The sequence below is a fragment of the Poecilia latipinna genome, unplaced genomic scaffold (assembly GCF_001443285.1).
Source record: "Poecilia latipinna isolate Pla-1442-1.1 unplaced genomic scaffold, P_latipinna-1.0 Scaffold36, whole genome shotgun sequence".
In the NCBI taxonomy this organism is placed as follows: domain Eukaryota; kingdom Metazoa; phylum Chordata; class Actinopteri; order Cyprinodontiformes; family Poeciliidae; genus Poecilia; species Poecilia latipinna.
The window spans coordinates 121,916-142,166 of record NW_015112652.1 but is presented as its reverse complement, the minus strand read 5'-3'; the positions used below and the strand labels follow the sequence as shown (position 1 = coordinate 142,166).

Sequence of the window (20,251 nt, the reverse complement as noted above, 5' to 3'; positions counted from 1 at the left end):
TATCTTAACATATTTTACTTTGTATGCCGAGGATACACAGCACTGTTAAAATTGCAGTTTCTTGTGATGTAGCGGAAAAACGAGGCTAAGCTAAATCTTTTCAAAACCTTTTTGCACAAGTGACATTTATCTTTTAACTGAAAAACGAACAAATCTGTTAGAATGAAAAAGAGGTTGCATAAAAGTGCACACATTTGAACTAATACTCTGTTAAAGTACCTTTTGATTCAATTTCATCATTCAGTCTTTACTTGTTAGGAGTAAAATCAGCATGCCATATTTTGACTTGAAAGTCTCTCAGATTGTGAGGATATTTTTTGTCCAAAACCCTCCTTCAGTTGATCCTGCAGATTTAGTTCTGGACACAATTTTTATTAACAACAGCTTAGATTGCCAGTTTAATTCACAAAGTCACACCAAAATTTTTGAAATTATCTCACTTTTTAAATGACAAATATGACAATCTAAAAGGGGTATGTAGATTTTAGAGTTACTATATGTCAGTTTTCTCTAGAGATTCAGCCGACTGACTTTTAGCTCAGCTCTGCCGATTCAAGTTTTTTGTCTGTAGATTACAACAAATATTCTCCACTTTCTTAAACTTACACTTTCTGAATTTAAAAAGAAAAAGGTATTTGAAGACTACCCTCATATATGAATAAAAGCATTTGTGCCTAAACTTGCTTCAAAAACCATAAAAGTGCATGATGGTAGTGGACGTGTTCATAGATTGTAAATGATTGTTAAATTGTCTGAATCGTAATTAATCATGCAATGTTTGTGGATGTGGATTTCTCAAAATGCTGTATTGTTTTTTTGTTATTCTCTTCATGTTAAATAAAATTAGTTTGAACTGTCTTAAGTTAAATTAAATGCTTAAAGACTTTTCTATTTAAGCAAGCCTATTCTGCGTCCACATGATTTTTATGATGTTGATTTTATCTATGATTTTAGTTGCACTGTGTAGCACTTTGAGATTTTTGCTAATGAAAAATGCAGTACAAATTAAATTGATTATTATCATTATTATTATAAATTAACACAAAGAGTTAACACAAACTTTCACCTGACAAGCATTTTAATCAATATGTTATACCAAATGGTGCTTCCTTAAAGAAAAATATCCTGAATTAAAAAATCAAAGTATAAGTGTCTGACAAATATGTGGACCTAAGCAAAGTATAGAGGAAATGTTTAGTGATTTTTTTTTTTTTTTTGCATTTTGTTACATTCTACCTCACATTTACAAATGAAACCAATCACACTCTTGCAATGGATTTTTTTTTTAAGTTGTGATTTGATAAAAAACTAATTTTTAACAACATATCACTGGAGATGTTTGTCAAAGTAATTAATTGGTTTCTTAAGATCAATTTTAATAGCAGTAAATGATATGAAGTCAACTTTAAAATTAAAATACTAAAAACAGCAACCCATAAACGGAAACAAAAGTTTAATAAAATCACAAACTCACTCATCTCATGCTTTGACATGAAGCTGATGTGAGCAGCATGTCTCCACTGTTTAAGGCCACTACAATAGATAGAGCGACTTTGTTCTGAAGAGAGTTCACATGACTTACAAATCTGTTTAAAAACGGCCTCTGAGAGCAACGTGTCTGCTGGAAGGATATCTCTGCGCAGAGATGGATTTAGTGGAAGCAGGACTGATAAGCGGCGGCGTCCTTACCTCATTAGTGTTCCACCGGTGCCTCTCCTTCGGCAGCGACGTGCATTTTGGTAGACATTCAAGCAGCTTCTTGGGCAGGTATATTTTCAAATGTCCATGCTCATCTACAACGAGAGCGAAACAGAAAAGAATATTAAGCATGGGCTTCATATCTTATTGACTCACTTGTTTCCCCTCTTTATCAGTCTATCAGTCTCTCGGCTTTAAAACGCTGACTATAAAATAACCATCCCCAGCTGAATTAGAAAATTAATTTAAGAACAGCATAATGCATACATTTTAGTTTGTGGTCGGCTAAATTATTTTACTGTGTAATGCAATCTGTCAGGGGAGTTTACCAGGAATTTTTCACTGTCAACTTGGAAAGGCTGTGTCTATTCATTATTTAGACACAATAAACACCCTTGAGTGATTTTATGGTGCATGGAGAGTTAGTATTGGAGGCTGTGTGCTGCCCGAAAGAATGTGGGGCATTATTCAAGGAAATAAATGCAATTACCAGGGCAATTGCTTAAATCATAATGTATGCATTTCAAGCTACAATTTACAAGAATTATCAAACTAAGATTTACAGACAAACCTTTGACGTGAAGAAATCAAGGGTATATTTCTTATTATTGCTCTCTTTTTGTAAAATATGCAAAATATCGTATAGTAATATTGAATAAAATTGAAAATTATAAGAGTTTATTTCAGTAACTATTCACTATTATAGAGATCAAGTCCACAAACTGATGTTTTCAAACCTTTTAAAAATGCTAATTTTCTACTTATTGGTAATGAAAACATAACATTTTTTGGCACAGATGGAACATAACATTTTTTATTTATTGAAAACAAAACATTTTTAATAAATAAAGAAGGACCTGCTAAAAGATTATTTTCAAACTGTACTTTTGAGAAACAAGCACCTTTGCAGCGTAAATTCAAACTTATTGAGAATGAATGGTTTAAAGAAAAAACTAAAAATGTCTTTTTAAATGTTATGGTTTCCAGATAATATGTTGTAGTTTGCAAAAGTACCCCTTGATTTTTTTTTTTGTATGTTGTATATTTTAATACTTTATTGAGGTGCAAGATCAGTCCTCTTTACTGCATAATTGTGAAGTGGAAAGATACAGGATGCATGGTTTTTCAATATTTCTTTTTACCAACTAATACCTGCAAAGAGTGTTCTGCATCTAAATAAGTCAATACTTTGTATAGTCAACATTTGCAACAATAGTTCTAGCTCAATCAGACTGAATGTAAAGTATCAATGACCAGCAATTCTCAAAACTTTCCATAGATTTGTAGCTGTAGCAGTATTTAAGCTCCAAACTTGTTTCATAATAATAACAGTCTTACTAGCTTGCTTTAGTTTTGAGCTTATGCGCACATTTGACCCAAAACATATTTATCTTTGCCATAGAGAACATGTCTCCTTTCTTAACAGTCACTTCCAAATAACTGAACTGTACAAACATCTGGAAATTGAAACTAAGGATCAAAACTTCCCTGAGAGATTTTAAATGTTTGCATTTTGTTACAAAGCAGTACATGCAAGTTGATGCCTTAAACACATCCAAGGAGGTGCATCTATTTAACATAATAAAGATTGTTGATTAAACTATAATGTATAATCATAAGTTTCTTATAATCACAGTAGCTGTAGCTCTATGGCATGTTGGAGGTTGTGTATTTGGACCCAAATGCAGGGAGGTAGAGGTAGCTTGAAGATGAAGGATGTTTAAAAAAATAAAAAAAAAAAAAAAAAACAAAACTTACAAAAATCAGGGAGCCAGAGCAGAACAAAAGCCATAAATCCAAGGAAAAAACCAGCAGGGAAGAAACAGAGAAAATAATGTATAACAGGATTAGAGAGGAGGAACTAGCCAGCAGTATGAGCAGGAGGAGGGTTTAAATACCGTGAGGCTGAACTGGAACAAAAGACCTGGGCGGATGAGCTAAAGGGTCGCAGGTGTGACGAGAGAGAGAGAAAAAAATGGCACAGTGGGCGAGGGAGAGTGACTAGGAAATGAATATAACACTAAAGTATAACTAGACCAAAGAAACAATTAAACTAGAATAACAAGGAATAACTGGAGAAAAGAAATAAACATAACTAGAAACACTAAGAAGGACTGAACTAAAGTAAAACAGAAACAAGACTGAGAGATTTAAAGAAAGAGACAGAATAATAAAACCTCAAAAACAACTCAGAACAACCCAGCACATAACACTCTATTTTTCTGCAGACCAACGACAGATTTATGTCTAGGATTCCCCTAAATCTATTTATTTCACCCTGTTCCTACTGCAGAGAAGCATCTTCACAGCTCGATTCTGATCCCACCTTGTTTTATCCATGGACAGGTGTGGTCAGGGTGATGTGAAAATATTAGTTTTCTTCCACACATTGCATTTTTCATGCAAGCCAAAAGGCTTAATTTTATGTTCGTCTGACATGTTTGTTGTTTGGTTTGTAAAAGAAAGAGACTTTTTATGGCTTTCCTCTTATTATTCTTCCATCAAGTCCAGATTTGTTGAACACACAACTACTGCAGTAGCAGTCGTGTTAATTTCCTCCCAAACTGTGGGTCTCTACCTCTTTGCTTCTGTGATTAATAGAATATCAAAGGATATGGATACTTTTGCGAGGATCACTTAATTCAACTTGCTACTTAGTGAAATGAAATATCAATGCTGTAGGTAAATTTATGATCACTGTTAAATAAATTCAAATGCTATCTTGAAAAAGTAAAGCAGTAAAGTCTGAGCAGATGATCACATCAGACTGTTTCACTGAGAAAGTATTTTAGCATCAAAAAAGAACAAATACAGGTTGAGCTTAACTTTATACCTGTCAGATGAATTTATACTATTCATCTGGCTGCCAACTTCTCATTTTTATAGGAGCACAACAAGATTTATAATGATTAAGAACAGTGTAACAATGCATTTTTATGTTAAACTATTTAATCCATGTGAAAATGAATCTATTTTTCAGCTGTAATGTCTGCATGCCAAACCGAATATAAATACATTTGCACAGTATAATGCAAATGACTCCATCTGTAATGCAATAAAGCTTAAAAATAATTTCTACAAGAAAACAAGCAAACACTTTGAATTGAAATGGGGTTTTTTGTGATTATAGGAGTGTAAAATGGGAGAAAATGAGAAATAAAGTGAGTGAAAGGAAACAGACTGGATGTCAGTGGTAGATATCAATGGTTGAGTTCAGGAAAAGAAAGAAAAAGTTTTCAAAATGTAATCCTAGAGATAGAGTCTCTGTGGCTTCCCTGCTGCCTATCACACAAATATAGTACAGTGTCACTGCCCCTGAACATCCATATGGAAAATTCAACCCAGTTGATCCATAGAGACGGAGCTGGCATGCAGCCTCTGGGTGTAACGTGTAAGGTAGAACATCACTATACCCAAAGGAGTGCCGAAGTAGATTTGTAAAATCTGCTACATCCGCCTGTTCCTGTAATACTACATGTAGACTCAGTTTTTTATGAGCTGCACACGTAATCATTGGCTTAGCCCAATTAAGAATCACATCCAGCATCTGCTCTGAGGTACCGGCACAGTGGTTTTATCGTCAAAACTGGAGAACACGCTGTCACTGAATGACACAAGGTGAAGGAAAGATAGAAAACTGTAACTGCCTTAATGTGTCCTGTGACTTACAGGAGCTTAAAATGGGATAAAATAAGCAAAGCGAGAACACACTTAGATTAAAACTTGATGGAATTTCAGCTTTACATTGTACATTAATACTATCTGAAATTTGATAAACTTGTGACAAACCTAGATTTTTTTTTTTTTTTCACTTATGGTAACCTCTTTCTGTAGAGAAATTAATAGTTCGCCGTATCACCCTAAGGACACAAAGGCAATACAGTGTCTGGCAACATATTCAGTATGTAAAATATTAATAGCTATTAAACATTTTTCATGTTGTGTCACATTTTAATGGATTTTTATGTTTTAGATCCACGTGAAGTAGTGCATGCTTGTGAAATAGGTGGAAAAATTACAGATGGTTTCAATCTTTTTTTTTAAATAAATGAAAAAGATGTGCATATCTATTCAGACACCTCCAGAGTGAATAGTTTGTAGGATTGCCTGTAGCTGCAGATATAGCAGTAAGTGTTTTGAGGTATGTCTCTTGCATATGTAGAGACTCAAGATTATGCCCATTCGTCTTTGTAATTTAGCTAGAGCTCAGTCAGATTAGATGGTGGGTGTCTGTGACAGCAGTTTTCCAGTTGCCAAGATTCTCAGTTGGATTTCGGTCTGTACTTTGGCTGGCCTATTTTAAAAGGTAGGTAGCAGGTATTGAACAACCTTTTTCATTAAGCCCACATTTGTGTATTAAAAATGTTTTTTTATTGATCAATGTCAGATTTTCATTCTCTGTAAACAGGAAAATCATCACAATTAACAGAAATAAAGGCTACAAAACATCAGTCTTTGTGTGTAATTAATCTACATAACGTGATTTGTTTGGTGATGGAGTTACCAGCTTTTCAATAATAATCTAATTGTGCCTGCATGCTTTTATTTATTCCACTCCACTGCAGCTCTGGCTGTATATTTAGGGTTGTTGTCTTGCTAAAAGTTAAGCCTCGATCCCCGTCTTAAAAATTCTGGAGCAACTAACAGATTTTCTTCTAGGGTCGCATTTAGCTACATCCATCAACTCTGAACAGATTCCTGGTCTTTCCTGAAGAAAACCGTCCCCTTGTCATGATGATGAACAGTGCTCTGTGAGGTGTTCAGAGATTGGCATAATGTTTTTATAGCCTAACCATGACCTAAACTTCTCTACAACTGTATCTCTGATCTGTCGGTTGTGCTTAATTAATTAGTTAACTAATTAATTAATTAGTTGACCTCTGAAGGCAACTGGTTGAATAAAAGTTAAAGAGGCGGTTGGAAAACCACCATGCTTTCATTTCACAATTATTCACATTAGTGTGAAAATTCCAGATTCAACATCTGCAAACAGATATGTCTGTGAAAGGCATTCTTACTCTTTTAAAACATTTAAACAAAAAAACTATTTTAAGAGAGTTGCAAAAATTTTCGTCAGTGGTTGTAGTATTTTTTTACTTTTATTTTCAGTTTGTTTGCTTTTTACTAGTTTATGTGCAATCCAGTGGCTTTGGAAATTGGTTTCCTCTCCAAAATACTTTGCAGTTGAAACCTCTATGCATAAGTTAGAGCATTAAATCACAGCTGTGTTTTACTTATAAATTCTTTACAGGCAGGATAGCTCAACTCTTTAGTACCTAAACTATGTACTGCGGCACCATCATGTTATTGTGGCTGTTTTTAAAACATATTACTGTTATAAATCTCGGAGTCGTAAGCAAAAAAAGCACATTTAATTCTTCTTCTCTTCTATACTTGATGTTGCAAAATTTTCAGAGGATTGTAAATAAACAGAAAAGAAGCACCGAAATATATCGTTAAGAAAAGTTACAAAAAAGTTATCACTTCCTTTGACTGCCCATTTGTTTATAGTTTCTTACATTCTCCTTATTGTCCCTTCTGACAAATCTAGCCTTCTCAAGATTATATTTTTGCAAAATAGAAAATGTTGAGTAAATTATTTCACCCTTTAATCACTGATGAACAAAATAAAGTTTAACATTAGTGACCATTTTACTTCACAAGGCAAAATAAGGTGGGACTACTTTTCAGTTTTTGGAAATAATAGATTACTGACAGTGTCAAAACTCTCCATCTGTGCCATAAAGGTGCTCTCTTCACATCAAACTATTTCCAGGTGTTACTTTTACAGCATATAAAGTATAACGGAAATTCCTTTAGACTCCTCTCCCGTATACTGCGAAAATACGCTTTTACGATTGACTCCATATACACAGTACAGGCAGTAAACTGCATTTGGTATGAAAAACAAACTGTGGATTCAAAATGCTGACTTTCAGTATTTTCATAATGTGTGCATTGCTCCAGAATAGCGAAGTCAGTCAGCTGACCACAGTCCAACTGAGCATGTGTTTCACTTGCTGTAGACCACACTGAGGGCAAAAAGCCTTCAAAACAAGAAAGATATGAGCGTGGCTGCAGCACAGGCTTGGCAGAGCATCACCATGGACCATGCCAAGTATCTGTTGTCGTCTAAGGATCATGAATTACATGATCACAACAACAGCAGCACAGTCTGCAAACAAATATTTAACATATATCTAATTAATCGTGATGTCTACATTTTAACAATGCATGCTCTCTAATCAAATGTAAATGTCGGCGTTCACTGTATCTGCCTCTGATACAGCAGAGTATTCCAAGCTGCTCCTGCATCGTTTTAAATGCAACTGTGTCTTTTTGTTGTTAAGTACGCCACATGTTTTAGATGTGGCACTTCAGATCAACACTGTTGCCATTCTCTAATCCAGGAGTCCTCATCTAACTTCAAAAAAGGAGTTTGTTTTTTTTAACACGGAAGCTCTCAAAGCTCGCAAGCGGAAACTCAGCGTAGAGGAGGGCTTTCTTTTCACAGCAATGCGCTCTCAAAGGTTTTTTTTTTATTATTCTTTTACGTCAATTTATTCACACTAATAATATCTGAGCTGCTGTATGTCTTCGATTTCTTCCACTGGGCATTTCCACTTGTGAAGAAGGAAGTTCCAACAAAGAATTGCTTATTAATTAAAGATCTACCCACCGTGGAATGAAAACTACTGCGATTTGTGCATCAGCTGAAAACAACCCCAGGGAGAATACCTTAGAAGCCACATTTGGACTATACTTAATATAGAGTAGAGTTCCCAAATCAAATTGTATGATTTGATTAGTGCTTAAAGAACAAATACATGCATAACCATAAGCTAATGCCACAGTAAAATAACTCTGCTTCTCTGCGTTTTGCATACGAGTCTCCCTTTAAGGTTTAATAAGAAACTGAGATTAAACAGCAGGCTTAATAACTGCCTGTAGCTGGTAGCTGGGGAAAAATACACAGAAAAATACAATTTGGTAGTAACACTAAAGTGCAAGACAGGCTGCTACAAAGGTTTGTTACATGAGAGGATGTGCTGAGCTGAGCTGGCACACTGCAGCCAATTACATTCCAGGTCCTGATGAGCAAGCTCACATACAAAAATCTAAACAGAGACGAAAACTCCTTTCAGCACAAAGGTTTGCAGCTTTTATGTTACAATCACAGGCTGTGTTTGTGCCAAATAGCGGTCGCCTGCACATGCTGCTCCATAATTTACATCACCCTGGCTATAAAGATATATTTTTCTCTGCTGATGTTTGGATTATCACTGATCCTGGCTGCTAAGCAAACACTTGGGCTGAATTTAAGGGTATTTGTCATGCTCGCTTGCTCCAGCCCCACCCTAGAGATGAGAGCGAGGGTCATGAGACTGGAAAGGCTGACAAAAACAAATCTTTAATCAATATCTAAACCCTGGACGCAAAACCCTCTCTCTTCTGTCTCTGTCTGGGAGCGCTCTGGGAGTGACAGTTTTTCTTTTTAATCTGTGCCTGCATTGTGGAGAAATTGCAAGCTAATGTTTTGGCTATAGATCACTCAACAAATCGTCAGTGGCGGTGCATATCTAAAGCAACTATTTGAATGCTAACACTTTCCACAAAGGCTAATATGGCTTGTAGACATGAAGAGCACTGTAGATGTTTCAACCTGAATCACATCAGAGCTAAGTTACACAGTTGTGCTGCAGATATAGAAACTTTGGATACAGCACTAATCTGTAATTTTGGTATTTCACATGACAGCAGCAGCCTTCGAAAGATATGGATATCCCTTTTGTCACAATACAAAAACAAAAGATGCATTTGTGTTGTGAATTAATGTGATAAACCAACAGATATTAATGAAAAAAACATTTATTTATTTTTTTCGCAGATGAAAATCTATGATTTTGTATTCAGGCTCCAGGATAACAAATTATCTTCAGATGCCACCTAATTATTAAGTCAATAAGTAATGTATTTTTAGCATAAATCTAGATGTTGTGTGTTGAAATTTCTGGCCTAGATGTAAAACTTTACTTATAGAGGAAAAATTAACAGCACACATCCCACTGAACAAACCAAGCCTACAGGGAAGCAGGTCAGACTTGATGGGAAGGCAGCTAAATACAAAGCAACATGTCATATTTAGCTAATATTTATTTGTAAATATCTATGAAAATTGCGTTGTCCTTTTCTTCTATTTCATGGTTATGTTCTACCTTGTTTTGGTTAATCCCGCAAAATCTCAATTAAACAAGTTTTTTGTTGCAATATGATAAATGTGGTAAAGTTAAAGAGAAAAATACCTTCACAAGGTGCTGTATTTACAGACCGATAACAGAAATAAAGAAATATATGTTTTTGTTTTGTTTTTGTTTTTTTTATGGGCAACTCAAGGGGTTATAAAAAGACTATAAGCAGAGGATAAACATCCATCAATCACTCGAACGGAGTAGAAAAAATTTACAATTTGATTTTCTGTCAGTTTATCCCTGCATGTTTAAAGGAGCCAATGAAGACGAATATGAGCACTCTGCCAGCATGATCACAGTTACCTCAGATAATTGAGTTTACACAGCTAACTGTGGCTTACTTGTTTATAAACATTCGATTCTCATCACTGACCAGTAAGAAGTGCTGAGAAATTCATTTAGGTCTAATACCACTGAAGTCCAGAATCATTAAACTGGATGAGTTTCCCTGCTCAAAACTGCATCTTGGAGTTTAGCTTAAAGAGCTTTGCAGATACATCAGTTTTAAAGGACCATTATGAAACACAAATGTCTTTAAAAGAAACAAATCTGACAGCTGTTTTACATGCAGCTGTAGTGTATAAGATATGAGCCATGAAATACTAAAATATAATGGGATTTATGAAAATTGTCTATGAAAGAAAGTGGAAAATTTCATGTAGAAAAACTGCTCTACAACAGGCCAGATGTCAAAACAGCAGTGAAAACTCAGAAAATGGGTAAAGAGGCATAACGTAGTAGCAAGTTGTAGGCAGAGGAAACAAAAAGTAGAGATGAACTCAGACAACCAAGGAGAAATGGTCAGCTGGTGACATGCTGCATTCTAAAAGCACAAAATCTGAAAGCGAGACGTGAAACAATGAGCAGGAAGTGTAAACAGGAGGTACAAACTTGCAGAAGAATTTTCAGGATATTAGTTTTGAGCGCATTCATTTCTGAGGAAACGTTTTTGTTGCCTCTGAATCTGTGATTTGCACATATCCCTGACACAAACTATAACGGTACACAAAAGGCAGGTACCAATTTCTTTCTGACAAATAAATCCAACTAAGTTAAAAACTGACTTGATTTTTATTGGAAACCAAGTACAAGACATCTCGTCACTCTTTATAATCATTTTATATGGATTCCAAATCACAAAACAAAAACAAATTCACTCTGTTAACTCTTTAATTTGCAGAACTATCTCTACAAAAGCGCCACGACATGTAGACACTTTTTTGTATCCAAAGAATTTCCATTTTGTCTTTACTTCTTATTGTTATTCTCGCAAAAATGCTTGCAGTCCTGTGGCACTGTGGTGCCATCTTGCTTGCACTGCTCTTTTGAAGTCTGCTCATTGATTTTCAATTATGTTTAGGTCAGGGTATTGTGAGGGCCAAGGCCAAACCCTCAGCTTCTTGAGGAGCTCCATTTTGGACTTTGATATTTGTTTTAGGAGTTTTTCAGTTGCAGAAGCCCTCTTCCTCTCTTCTACACACTTTTGACAGAAATACAATTGCTGTTTAGTTGTTGGTTTACTAAATGTGTCTAACATAAAAGAGTCCTTTCTCCAAATTTGTATAATTGAAATGTTTGCCTATAGTTTCACAAATAGGTCACTTAATTTATAGTTTACAAGTTTGCTTACATTTTAGGCACGATTCTATTTTGCACAAAATCCTTCTGTTTAAAAGCACTGCTAAAATTGTGAGACCGAGCAAGTTTTTCCCTCCGCATGTGAGGCGTTCACAGGCGTATCTACTCAGTGAAAAGTTCACTGCAATGTCAAGTTCTGCTTATTTTTCTTGGAGGCTTTTTGCAGTTTAATGCGAGCTACAGTTTGCTTCTCTAGCAATCCATCAAGGAGTTTTCTCAAAATGTTCTGTTTCCCTCAGACCTTGGCTTGACCTTCGTCATTCCTGCTAACTTACTTTTTCCAATTGAATCGAGAACTACAAACTAACGCTAAAAACATTTGTCTGTTTACTTCTCGTGACTGTCTTTTGTGTCACGGCTTTAAAACTACACACAGACAATTGAAGCTACGTCTGACTTCCTTTGCTGAACTGTCCAAGGTCCTGATGGCTGCTGATAGGAACACGGAGAAGAGTGAGCAGACTTGGATTTAAAATGGCAATGCATTAGTGTAGGACTGGGAAACCAATTATGTTTATCATTTGGCCCATGGCCTGTTTGATAATACCCTTACATGCAGTGAAATTACCCACCACCCACCAGTGTAAAAGAGAGGAAAAAGTCTCTGACAAGTAAACCTTCATGCTGTGATGTTACAAAGCAAACCAAAACAAAGAGAGCAGTTCATGGCCTCTGGAGATAGCATCTAGGATGAGTGTTTGACCTGCAATGTACACAACAGCTGTTGGAAAAGATGTGAGGGGAGTTTTTTTTTTTTTTTTTTTTTCCCACTACTGGATACATGCAATATAGAAAATTCTGAGAATCTCAATGGACATCATCTCTTATTTGTTCTGCAACTAGACAAGAAGCAACATGTACAGTAGTATTGCAGCTTTTTTTTTTAGGCTGTTGTTTACAGCTGCACTTTTAATGCTTCACCAGTGGGAACACGGGGCACACTGCAGATTTATGTAGCATAATAAGGAAAGACTGTCAAAAAAGAAAAAAATAGTCAAACTGCTAAAAATAAATAATGAAATAAAAGAAACATTAAAAAAAAAAAACCTCGGCCTATTACTGGAAGTTCAACAAACATGCACACATGGTTAACTGCCTGCAACAAACTGAAAATGACTCTTTATGTGTTCTCAGTCCTCAGTGAGCTCACCCATCCATAAAAATCCCATCTCAAGGAGAGCAGAGGTGAGGTCTCTTTTTCTCCACCTCTCTTTCTCTCTTCCTCTTGTTCTTTTTTCACTCTTCTCCCTCTTGCTTGCACAAAAGAGCGCCTTCTTTCTGTATCATAACTACTCTCACAATTACTCAGACGATTACTCAGATCAATGGTTTGCCTGCCTGCATTCTGACTGTCCCCCCCTCCTTGGTAGGCAGAAAAAACCTCCAGGCTGAACACATTAAACAGAGTGTGTGACATGGGGGACAGGATAGTGTAATATCACGCAATAACATGAGAGAAAATAGCAAGACTGGCAAAACATACTGTCAGTCAGAGCTGTCACACATGAGGGGGTAACACAAAAGTATATCAGCTATGTATCTGTTGCAGTCTACAACCCTGTTTCATAGATCTGCACAAGAGCTCCCCTGCCATTAAATCTCTAAGACGTTCTCAGTTAAAGAGAGCAAAACAATGTGGTGCTGTGGAGCTCTCCCAGTGGCAGTTATCACTGGTGAAGCACAGAGCCTAACAAGGGGTTGGGGTGATTTCATGCTCTCTATTTAGAAATGACAATACATGAGCACACTTAATTATGCAGTCTCTATTCTAGATCAACACGGTCTTCCAGCAGTGAAGGGGATGGTGTATTCATTAAGAGTAAAAGGGACTCCTTTCTGCTGAGAAACAATCGGCTTCACAGAGGGGGACAGTTTCAATGTGAGAAACAGACAGAAGGCTAAAACAGATCAGACATATTTTCTAAAGAGGAACGAAAAGAAAGTCATCCAAAATAAAGTCAAGACTTTGGCCTATATTTCTGACTGATGTGTTTTGGTTGTGACGAAATAAAGCGACTGTGTGCAGAACTGTGAGTGCAGTGAGGCAGTTCCCTCAGAAGCTGGTTTTTACAAGTCATAAAAATCCTCTGTGATGCTTCTTTTTTCTCTCTCTCTCTCTCATCTTTGTTCTTTACTCCCGGTCTGCAGTTTTCACACAGCACAAAATGTAATGACAGGAAGACAAATAATAATTCAATTTGAATATCACAGAATATTAACGTTTAAGAAATGCATGAATATTTTAGTCCTATGCTATTTAACCTGCCAACATTTTTAATTTGCTCTGTTGTTTCCTCGTCATCAAAGGAAGCTTTGAGAAGAGCAGACAAAAGGCAAAGACAGAGTCATAATTGATGGCTCAGGGCTCAAGCTTTCTCTCTGAGGGTCTGCTCAGGTCCTGATCCCATGGCCTCAACCTGAAACAATCACTCTTAGTTAACGACAACACTTCAGCTATTGACAGCATGATCCTGTAAAGCAGACACTTCAATCAACAGAGCAGCCGCAGGAGGTGTTGTGTTGGAGGAGAAGAAAACAAGGGAGGGGGCATGGGGACGGATGAAATCAAGAAGTAAATAAATGAATTGATGGATGAATAATAGATTGGCCAGCTAGTGGCGACTTGCAGCAGGAATGCAGTATTAATAACTGACTCTTACTGTTCGTCTCTGTGTCATCACTGATACTCTTAGGTGGACCATGGCCAGCATAACACACTGCTGATCTGTACATTCGATCCGGATTACGAACTTTCTTCAGTCCTTTAGGAGGCAAAGAGAAAAGTAGAGAAAAATCGAGGAAAAGTAGCATTCTTCCAGCATGTGACAGCTAAGCACAATCCCCATGCACAAAATACACAGAAACAACACAGAATATTTAAATACATACAGACAAAGTGCGTGTGTTTGTGTCTTAAATAATAAGTTGGAAAAATGGCTTAAAAGAAAGGCATAATTTATTGCAGCTGTATAATGATACTCCAAAAAGTTTCTGAAAAATTCAACCTTTCATTTGAGGATATTTATTAAATTTGATAAAAATCCTATCTGTTATGAAATAGTTCCACAAATACAATAAATGTAACGGTAGCATTTTTTTCATAATGTATCTTTTACTAATTTAAATGTTAATCTGAGTTTCTAGAGATTTTGAATTGATAATTAATAAGAATAGCTGTGGAAGGTAATTTTGTTTAAATCTCCAGATGTCACTGTAAGAAGAACTGCAGCATTGAGTGACATCATACGGTCACCAAGTCCCCAAAAAAACCATAATACTCTTTCTATATGCCAATCAGGTGGTTGAAAGGAATGCGAGGAAAAAGTAATCACAAATGTAAACATTCAAGATTCCTACAATCTACTGGGACTTTCACTGAAACCATCTGCATCAGTCAGACGAAGTTGTAATTAAATGTATCCTCAAAAGATGCTGAGGGTGGTTAAAAAAGAAAAACAATATGAGGGAAAACTCCTCATTGTTTCCCACAAGTATGGTAGACAATCTGTGATGCTGTGGGCCTTTTTCATTTCTCAACACCATGGTAACGGTTTTAAAGGCATAATATTGTGAACTTTATCAAAAGCCAGGTCATATTATATCGCAGCTGAAAATGGGTTATTTTTGGTAATTTTGAAAAGGATAATACTAAAATTAAATCAGAAATAGTTTACCTGAGACAAACCTAAGACAGTACTGAGGCTTAAATCGTATGGAAAGGACTCATGAAAATAAATAAGGACGTTAATAATAATTGATTGTAAATTCTCATTTCTTGAAAGGTTACATCAGATTATGTGCGGTGCTATTCTCAATAAATTGCAGCATCACATATTTTTTAAAAACAATAATTTCTCAAAATGTAATTCTTACCTCCATTACATCAATTCACTCAAATTAAAGGTTGGATTTTTATACTAATGCAATTAAAATAAAACATTATAGCAAGGTTTTTAACACTTCTTTATCATGGAGGCAAACAATTTCCAGAGAACTGTATTAAACACACAAATCACGTTTTTGTTGCCCTCAGAAATGTTTTATATCCTACAAGGAAATAAATAAGCAGTAAGGGTCAGTGTAGCTGTGACCCTCTTTGATACAGGCAGTAACATTTCTTATTGTTTAAGTGGTAAACTGAATGATTCAATACAATCAATCAGTTGAGACCGTGCAAAGCAGTACATAAAGGTCTGCTACGTGCAGGAATCAGGAGCGATACGTCTCAGCAACCACAGACACTGCCCGACTAACATCCATCCATACCTCACTGATCCAATTAAAAGGCAGAGCAGAAAACCCAGCACCTGATTCACTGATTCAACACAAGGCCAAGGGAAGAAACAGTCTGTCCTACAAAACAAGGTTCAAAAATTCATGCCTCTTTTTACAAAACAGGATGGAAATGTTTGTATCATTGCTGCACAAGCATTTTTTGGAAGTTGAGGGCTCACTGTGTGCTCGCTTGATGTTTTTGCTGGCGCTTCACGTTGCATTCTGATAACATCAAGGAGTGCTTTAAACTGCACCGCTTAAAAATAAGAAAATAGGGTCTGTTTTAAATTGCACACCTTTGTTGACTGATTTTCAATTTCTCCATCCCCGTATTTGCATTTTTCTTATTTTAAATGAATATGAGGTTGCAAATTTTGGTCTAAGATTTTTTTTTAAATCAGACTGTGTGAAGATTCAGCTTTAGCGATTAAATAAAATCTCGAGGCTTGCCGTTACAAATCCCCTTGCTTCACATATGACTCTTGTACTGACATATTTGTATAAGGCTGTGACCCTGCAGATTTTTTAAGACTGCAGGCTGTAGTTTTCTGTAGAGCAGTGTCATTGTGAGCCTGTCCTTTCGGTGCCCTCCTAGTCTTGTGCTTAAAGTAACGCACACACTGAGATTTTTAGGTGTGTGAAGGGGAGTAAAAATACCCCCGAGGGCATTGAGACTTGAGAGAAATACACCAGGATGTAAACATTACACCACAGAGTAAGTTCAGGTCATGGCCCCTCACTTGTTATGGACCTTTCATGAGACCTGCCAAACAAGTGTGAGCCATCAGCACTGCCCACAAGCCACAAGGACAAAAGGTTGAACTGGGGGGGGGGGGGGTCCTGTTTTAATAGCGAAAAAAAATGCACAGGTCCTCGTTGCACAAAAACTGCGGTAAAACTCGTGTTCTGCATTAACGAAGACCACAAAACGAAGAAAAAGTGGGAGGAAAGACTTCTGACAGCTCTATATAAAAGCTGTGAAGATCAAGTCTGCATGAGACGACATGGCATTTACATAAAGGTGTGAAGTAATCTCCCTCTTTCCCTATGCTCTACACCCTCCTCCTCCGTTTTCCACTGACCGGCCTCTCAGGAGCACTGAAAATAACTTGACCGGCTCAGCAATGGGACTTTCAAGCCTCGGTTTTCAGTGAAAAGCTCCTTGCGTTGGAGAGGCTACGCTACGACTCTCAGATATAGGCTGCGTGTTTAGTTCATTTAATGTTAGGAAAAGATTTAAGACTCTACAACATAGTCAAGTCATTACTATCACAAAACAGATGTCTTCTTTTTTTTTTTTTTTGTCCAAGCCCCAGACAGAGTCCAAAGATATGAGAGGCTCCTTAGCTCAATAGCACCCCCTGGTGGGACTCCTTTTGGTGGTTGGCACACTGACATCCAAACCAACTAAAACCACAGTGTTTAATCTCTATCTTTTACAAGAACAAAAAACAATTTAGAACACTGGTAATTATGCATGAAAATAATTTATCTTCGAAGTTGCTGACACTAAGTCTGACATAGCTGTTTTTTAAAATAGTCAAACACAATAAAACATTAAGAACTGATAGGAAACAGCTGGACCTAACGTGCAACATCTTAAATTATGCAGCTAGTTTTAAAGTCTAGAAACTCTTTTTGCTGTATCCTGAGGCTATTAACATAAATAAACATAAAAATAGAGTTTTATCGTATCCAAAAAGAACATGGTGTTTCAGGAACATTAATGGACTCACAAACAAAAAGTTAATAATGACAGATACTTGCATGCCAAAAGGGCATAAACAGCTATTCAACACGCCAATATTGTCACGTAAATTCGAGAACGCATTTTAATATATTGAAATTTGTTGCGTTAACAAGAGCAATTAGATAACTCAACCAAGCTAAAGCACAAGTACGAACGAAAAGCTGCGTTTTAGGCTATCGTTCCCTTTATTTTCATGCACGCGTAATTTAATTACTCACCCAAAAAATCCATGGGCCTTTCTGAATGGGCACAGATCTCTCATGCATATGAGTTGTAATAAAAATATTCCACTAAAAAGGAAATAATTAAGCCTGGTGCATCTGGTTCTCAGTGAGCGAAGCGTGTGAAATCAGCTGAGAAGGGGGAGGAAAGTCATCATTCTGTCCTATGTGTAAAGTAATGTAATGGGCAGGCTGCTGGAAATCCTACTCTCCATCCTCCCTCTTCATCTTCTGGTGTGATGGCATTTCAAGCGCGACAGGGCATCTCAAGGCAACACAATGGTTTCATACTCTTGTTTCAGACTGAATGTAGGGCAAAAAAAAAAAAAAAGTATTGGAAAAACATTATTTAAAAATAGATCACAGTTCGCTGAATGCCAAAGAAAAAACGCTCGCGCTTCAAGGAGGAACTGAGCGACCCTCTCCAACTTACATATTTTAAAACAGGCGTGTCTTAATTATTATTTCAGGGCAGCCAAAACAAGCGGTTAGAAAAAAGGATAAACTAACAGAACGGAGCTCTGAAATAAGAGAAGAAGTTGGTCGATCCCGATGACATGTTGTCATTAACTTAGCCTTGTTGGGAACAACTTGCACTGCACGTCGTTTTGACAAGAATCCGGAGCACAATAAACCGTACACGCGGTACTTTTAACCACGCTGACAATTTGTCCCCGTGGCGTTTTTTTTTTTTCTTTTCTTTTTTCTTTTTTTTTTTTTTTAATAATGTGGGCTATGCTGGGAATACAACGGCTGGCTCCAATGAGAGCTAATATTAGCTGGCTAGTGATGTCTCCACGTTTCAGCTGCCTCTGTGTGTTCGGAGGAAAACAGCGGCGCCGTTCTCCGCCGAAAAAAAATTCTCCCCACTCGTCCTCACGCTCGTGACATCCCCGCGCGGAGTTGCGGCCGCTCCGTATAAAATACCCCCACACCACACCGCGGTCACACTGTTAAATTTAATCCCATTATATTTCTTCTTACCTTCCGGCTTGTTTTCGGCAGCCATTTCCCCTTCACGCGCAACATCCTCCTCCTTCCTCACGACCGTGGGTACCACGCGCGTGCACGGCGAGGACAGCACGAGGAGGGACCGGAGCTGCACGCGGCGAGTCGGTCCGACCAAGGCGAACTTACTATTGGCTGCAAGGCGGTGAGTGACGGAGGGGCTCCGAGATGAAAAACAACATCTCTCCTCACCTTGGCACCTCCAGCTGGGATTTTTATTTTATTTTATTTTTTTCCTTTATTGATTGTATTTTGAAGGCATTTCTGAATTAAGCTCCTTTTAATAAAACTGTGGGTAAAAGAAAAATGAATAAAATATGAATATCCTATTGAGTCAAAACTAGTTTGAATGTTTTATTTTGAGGTTGTGGGTTGTCAATCCAAAGTGACACCAAACTTGTTTGTGTCATGAAGTAGCAGAGTAGAACCCCTTCCCTAGAAAAATATTCACGTTTCTTAAACATGTGAACAAACTACAGGCAATATAAAACAATAACAATCGAAACTCAATATTTCTATTGGTCTGACATTAAATTAGACTATATGTTTCCTACTTCTATTTTATACAGGCTACTAAAGTAAATGTAGAGTTTGCTTTATAGAAGTTTTATCACTTTTGTGTAATTCAAAAGTTAACATACTACTGTTCCATTTAAGAATTTATGAAATCTCACATGATGATGCTAGAACTTTTTCAGCTTCTGATAGGTTTATTCCAAATATGAGTTAAATGGTGTCATAACTGTGGATGTCACTGGAAAGGATTTCTTGACATCCAAAAGTCTGCTTCATCCTTGAGTACATTTGACAGGTAACTAAAAAGTGCCACTTTAATCTGTTCAATTATATGCAAGAAGAAACAAAATGGGAATTCCCAGTCATTATGCAGTTCAGAAAAAAATACTGGATGTGTCCCAGAGGAGAACATATTTAGGTCCATAATGTGCTTATTCACCCTTGAACAAAAAATAAAGACCTCTTGAAGAGGCAGGATGAAGCTGGTGAGAATAGCAGAATGACAAGCAGGACACAGAATGAAAAGGTAAAACAGAAGAAAATGTACAATGAAGAGAAATTTGGCCCTCTGATTTCGGCACCATCTTGAGGAAAGTGTAGGAGTTAAGAGGCGCAGAACATAAAGACGGATGCTTTTGACAAGAGAGATGGATCTGAATGGAGAATCTGCTGAAGGCTTGGATTCTGGAGGAGAGTCCAGTCGGAGTCGAACAGATGGTTTGTAAAATATTGTGTGTTCATGAACAGGGAGTGTTGGAGACTGGGTAAGCAGATGGTGACTTGAGGATGATGGAGTTGTTGTGGACAACCATGGAGTGGTGGAAACATTTGGTGGAGTTCTGATGTTTGGTTATGGAGTCCACTGGCTGCGGAAGACAGTAAGAGTCCTCAATATT

The 20,251-nt window shown here is 37.0% G+C and overlaps 1 protein-coding gene across 6 annotated transcripts in view; it reads right to left on the bottom strand.

Annotated features, from left to right (window-relative positions):
* The window catches only part of camta1a (calmodulin binding transcription activator 1a), a 413,667-nt gene extending 394,541 nt beyond the window's left edge, over positions 1-19,126 (bottom strand). For 3 of the 6 annotated variants that reach the window (XM_015043462.1, XM_015043488.1, XM_015043470.1), the window contains exons 1-3: positions 18,816-19,124; positions 14,246-14,347; positions 1,690-1,793 (exon numbers count right to left, since the gene is read on the bottom strand). In XM_015043462.1, coding sequence (XP_014898948.1) covers positions 1,690-1,793; positions 14,246-14,347; positions 18,816-18,840 — 231 coding nt within the window. In that variant the 5' untranslated portion in view covers positions 18,841-19,124. Of the gene's footprint in view, positions 1-1,689; positions 1,794-14,245; positions 14,348-18,815 lie in introns of all 6 variants that reach the window. The other 3 variants (XM_015043496.1, XM_015043504.1, XM_015043480.1) reach the window with 2 other exon arrangements.
* Between the last annotated feature and the right edge of the window lie 1,125 nt (positions 19,127-20,251).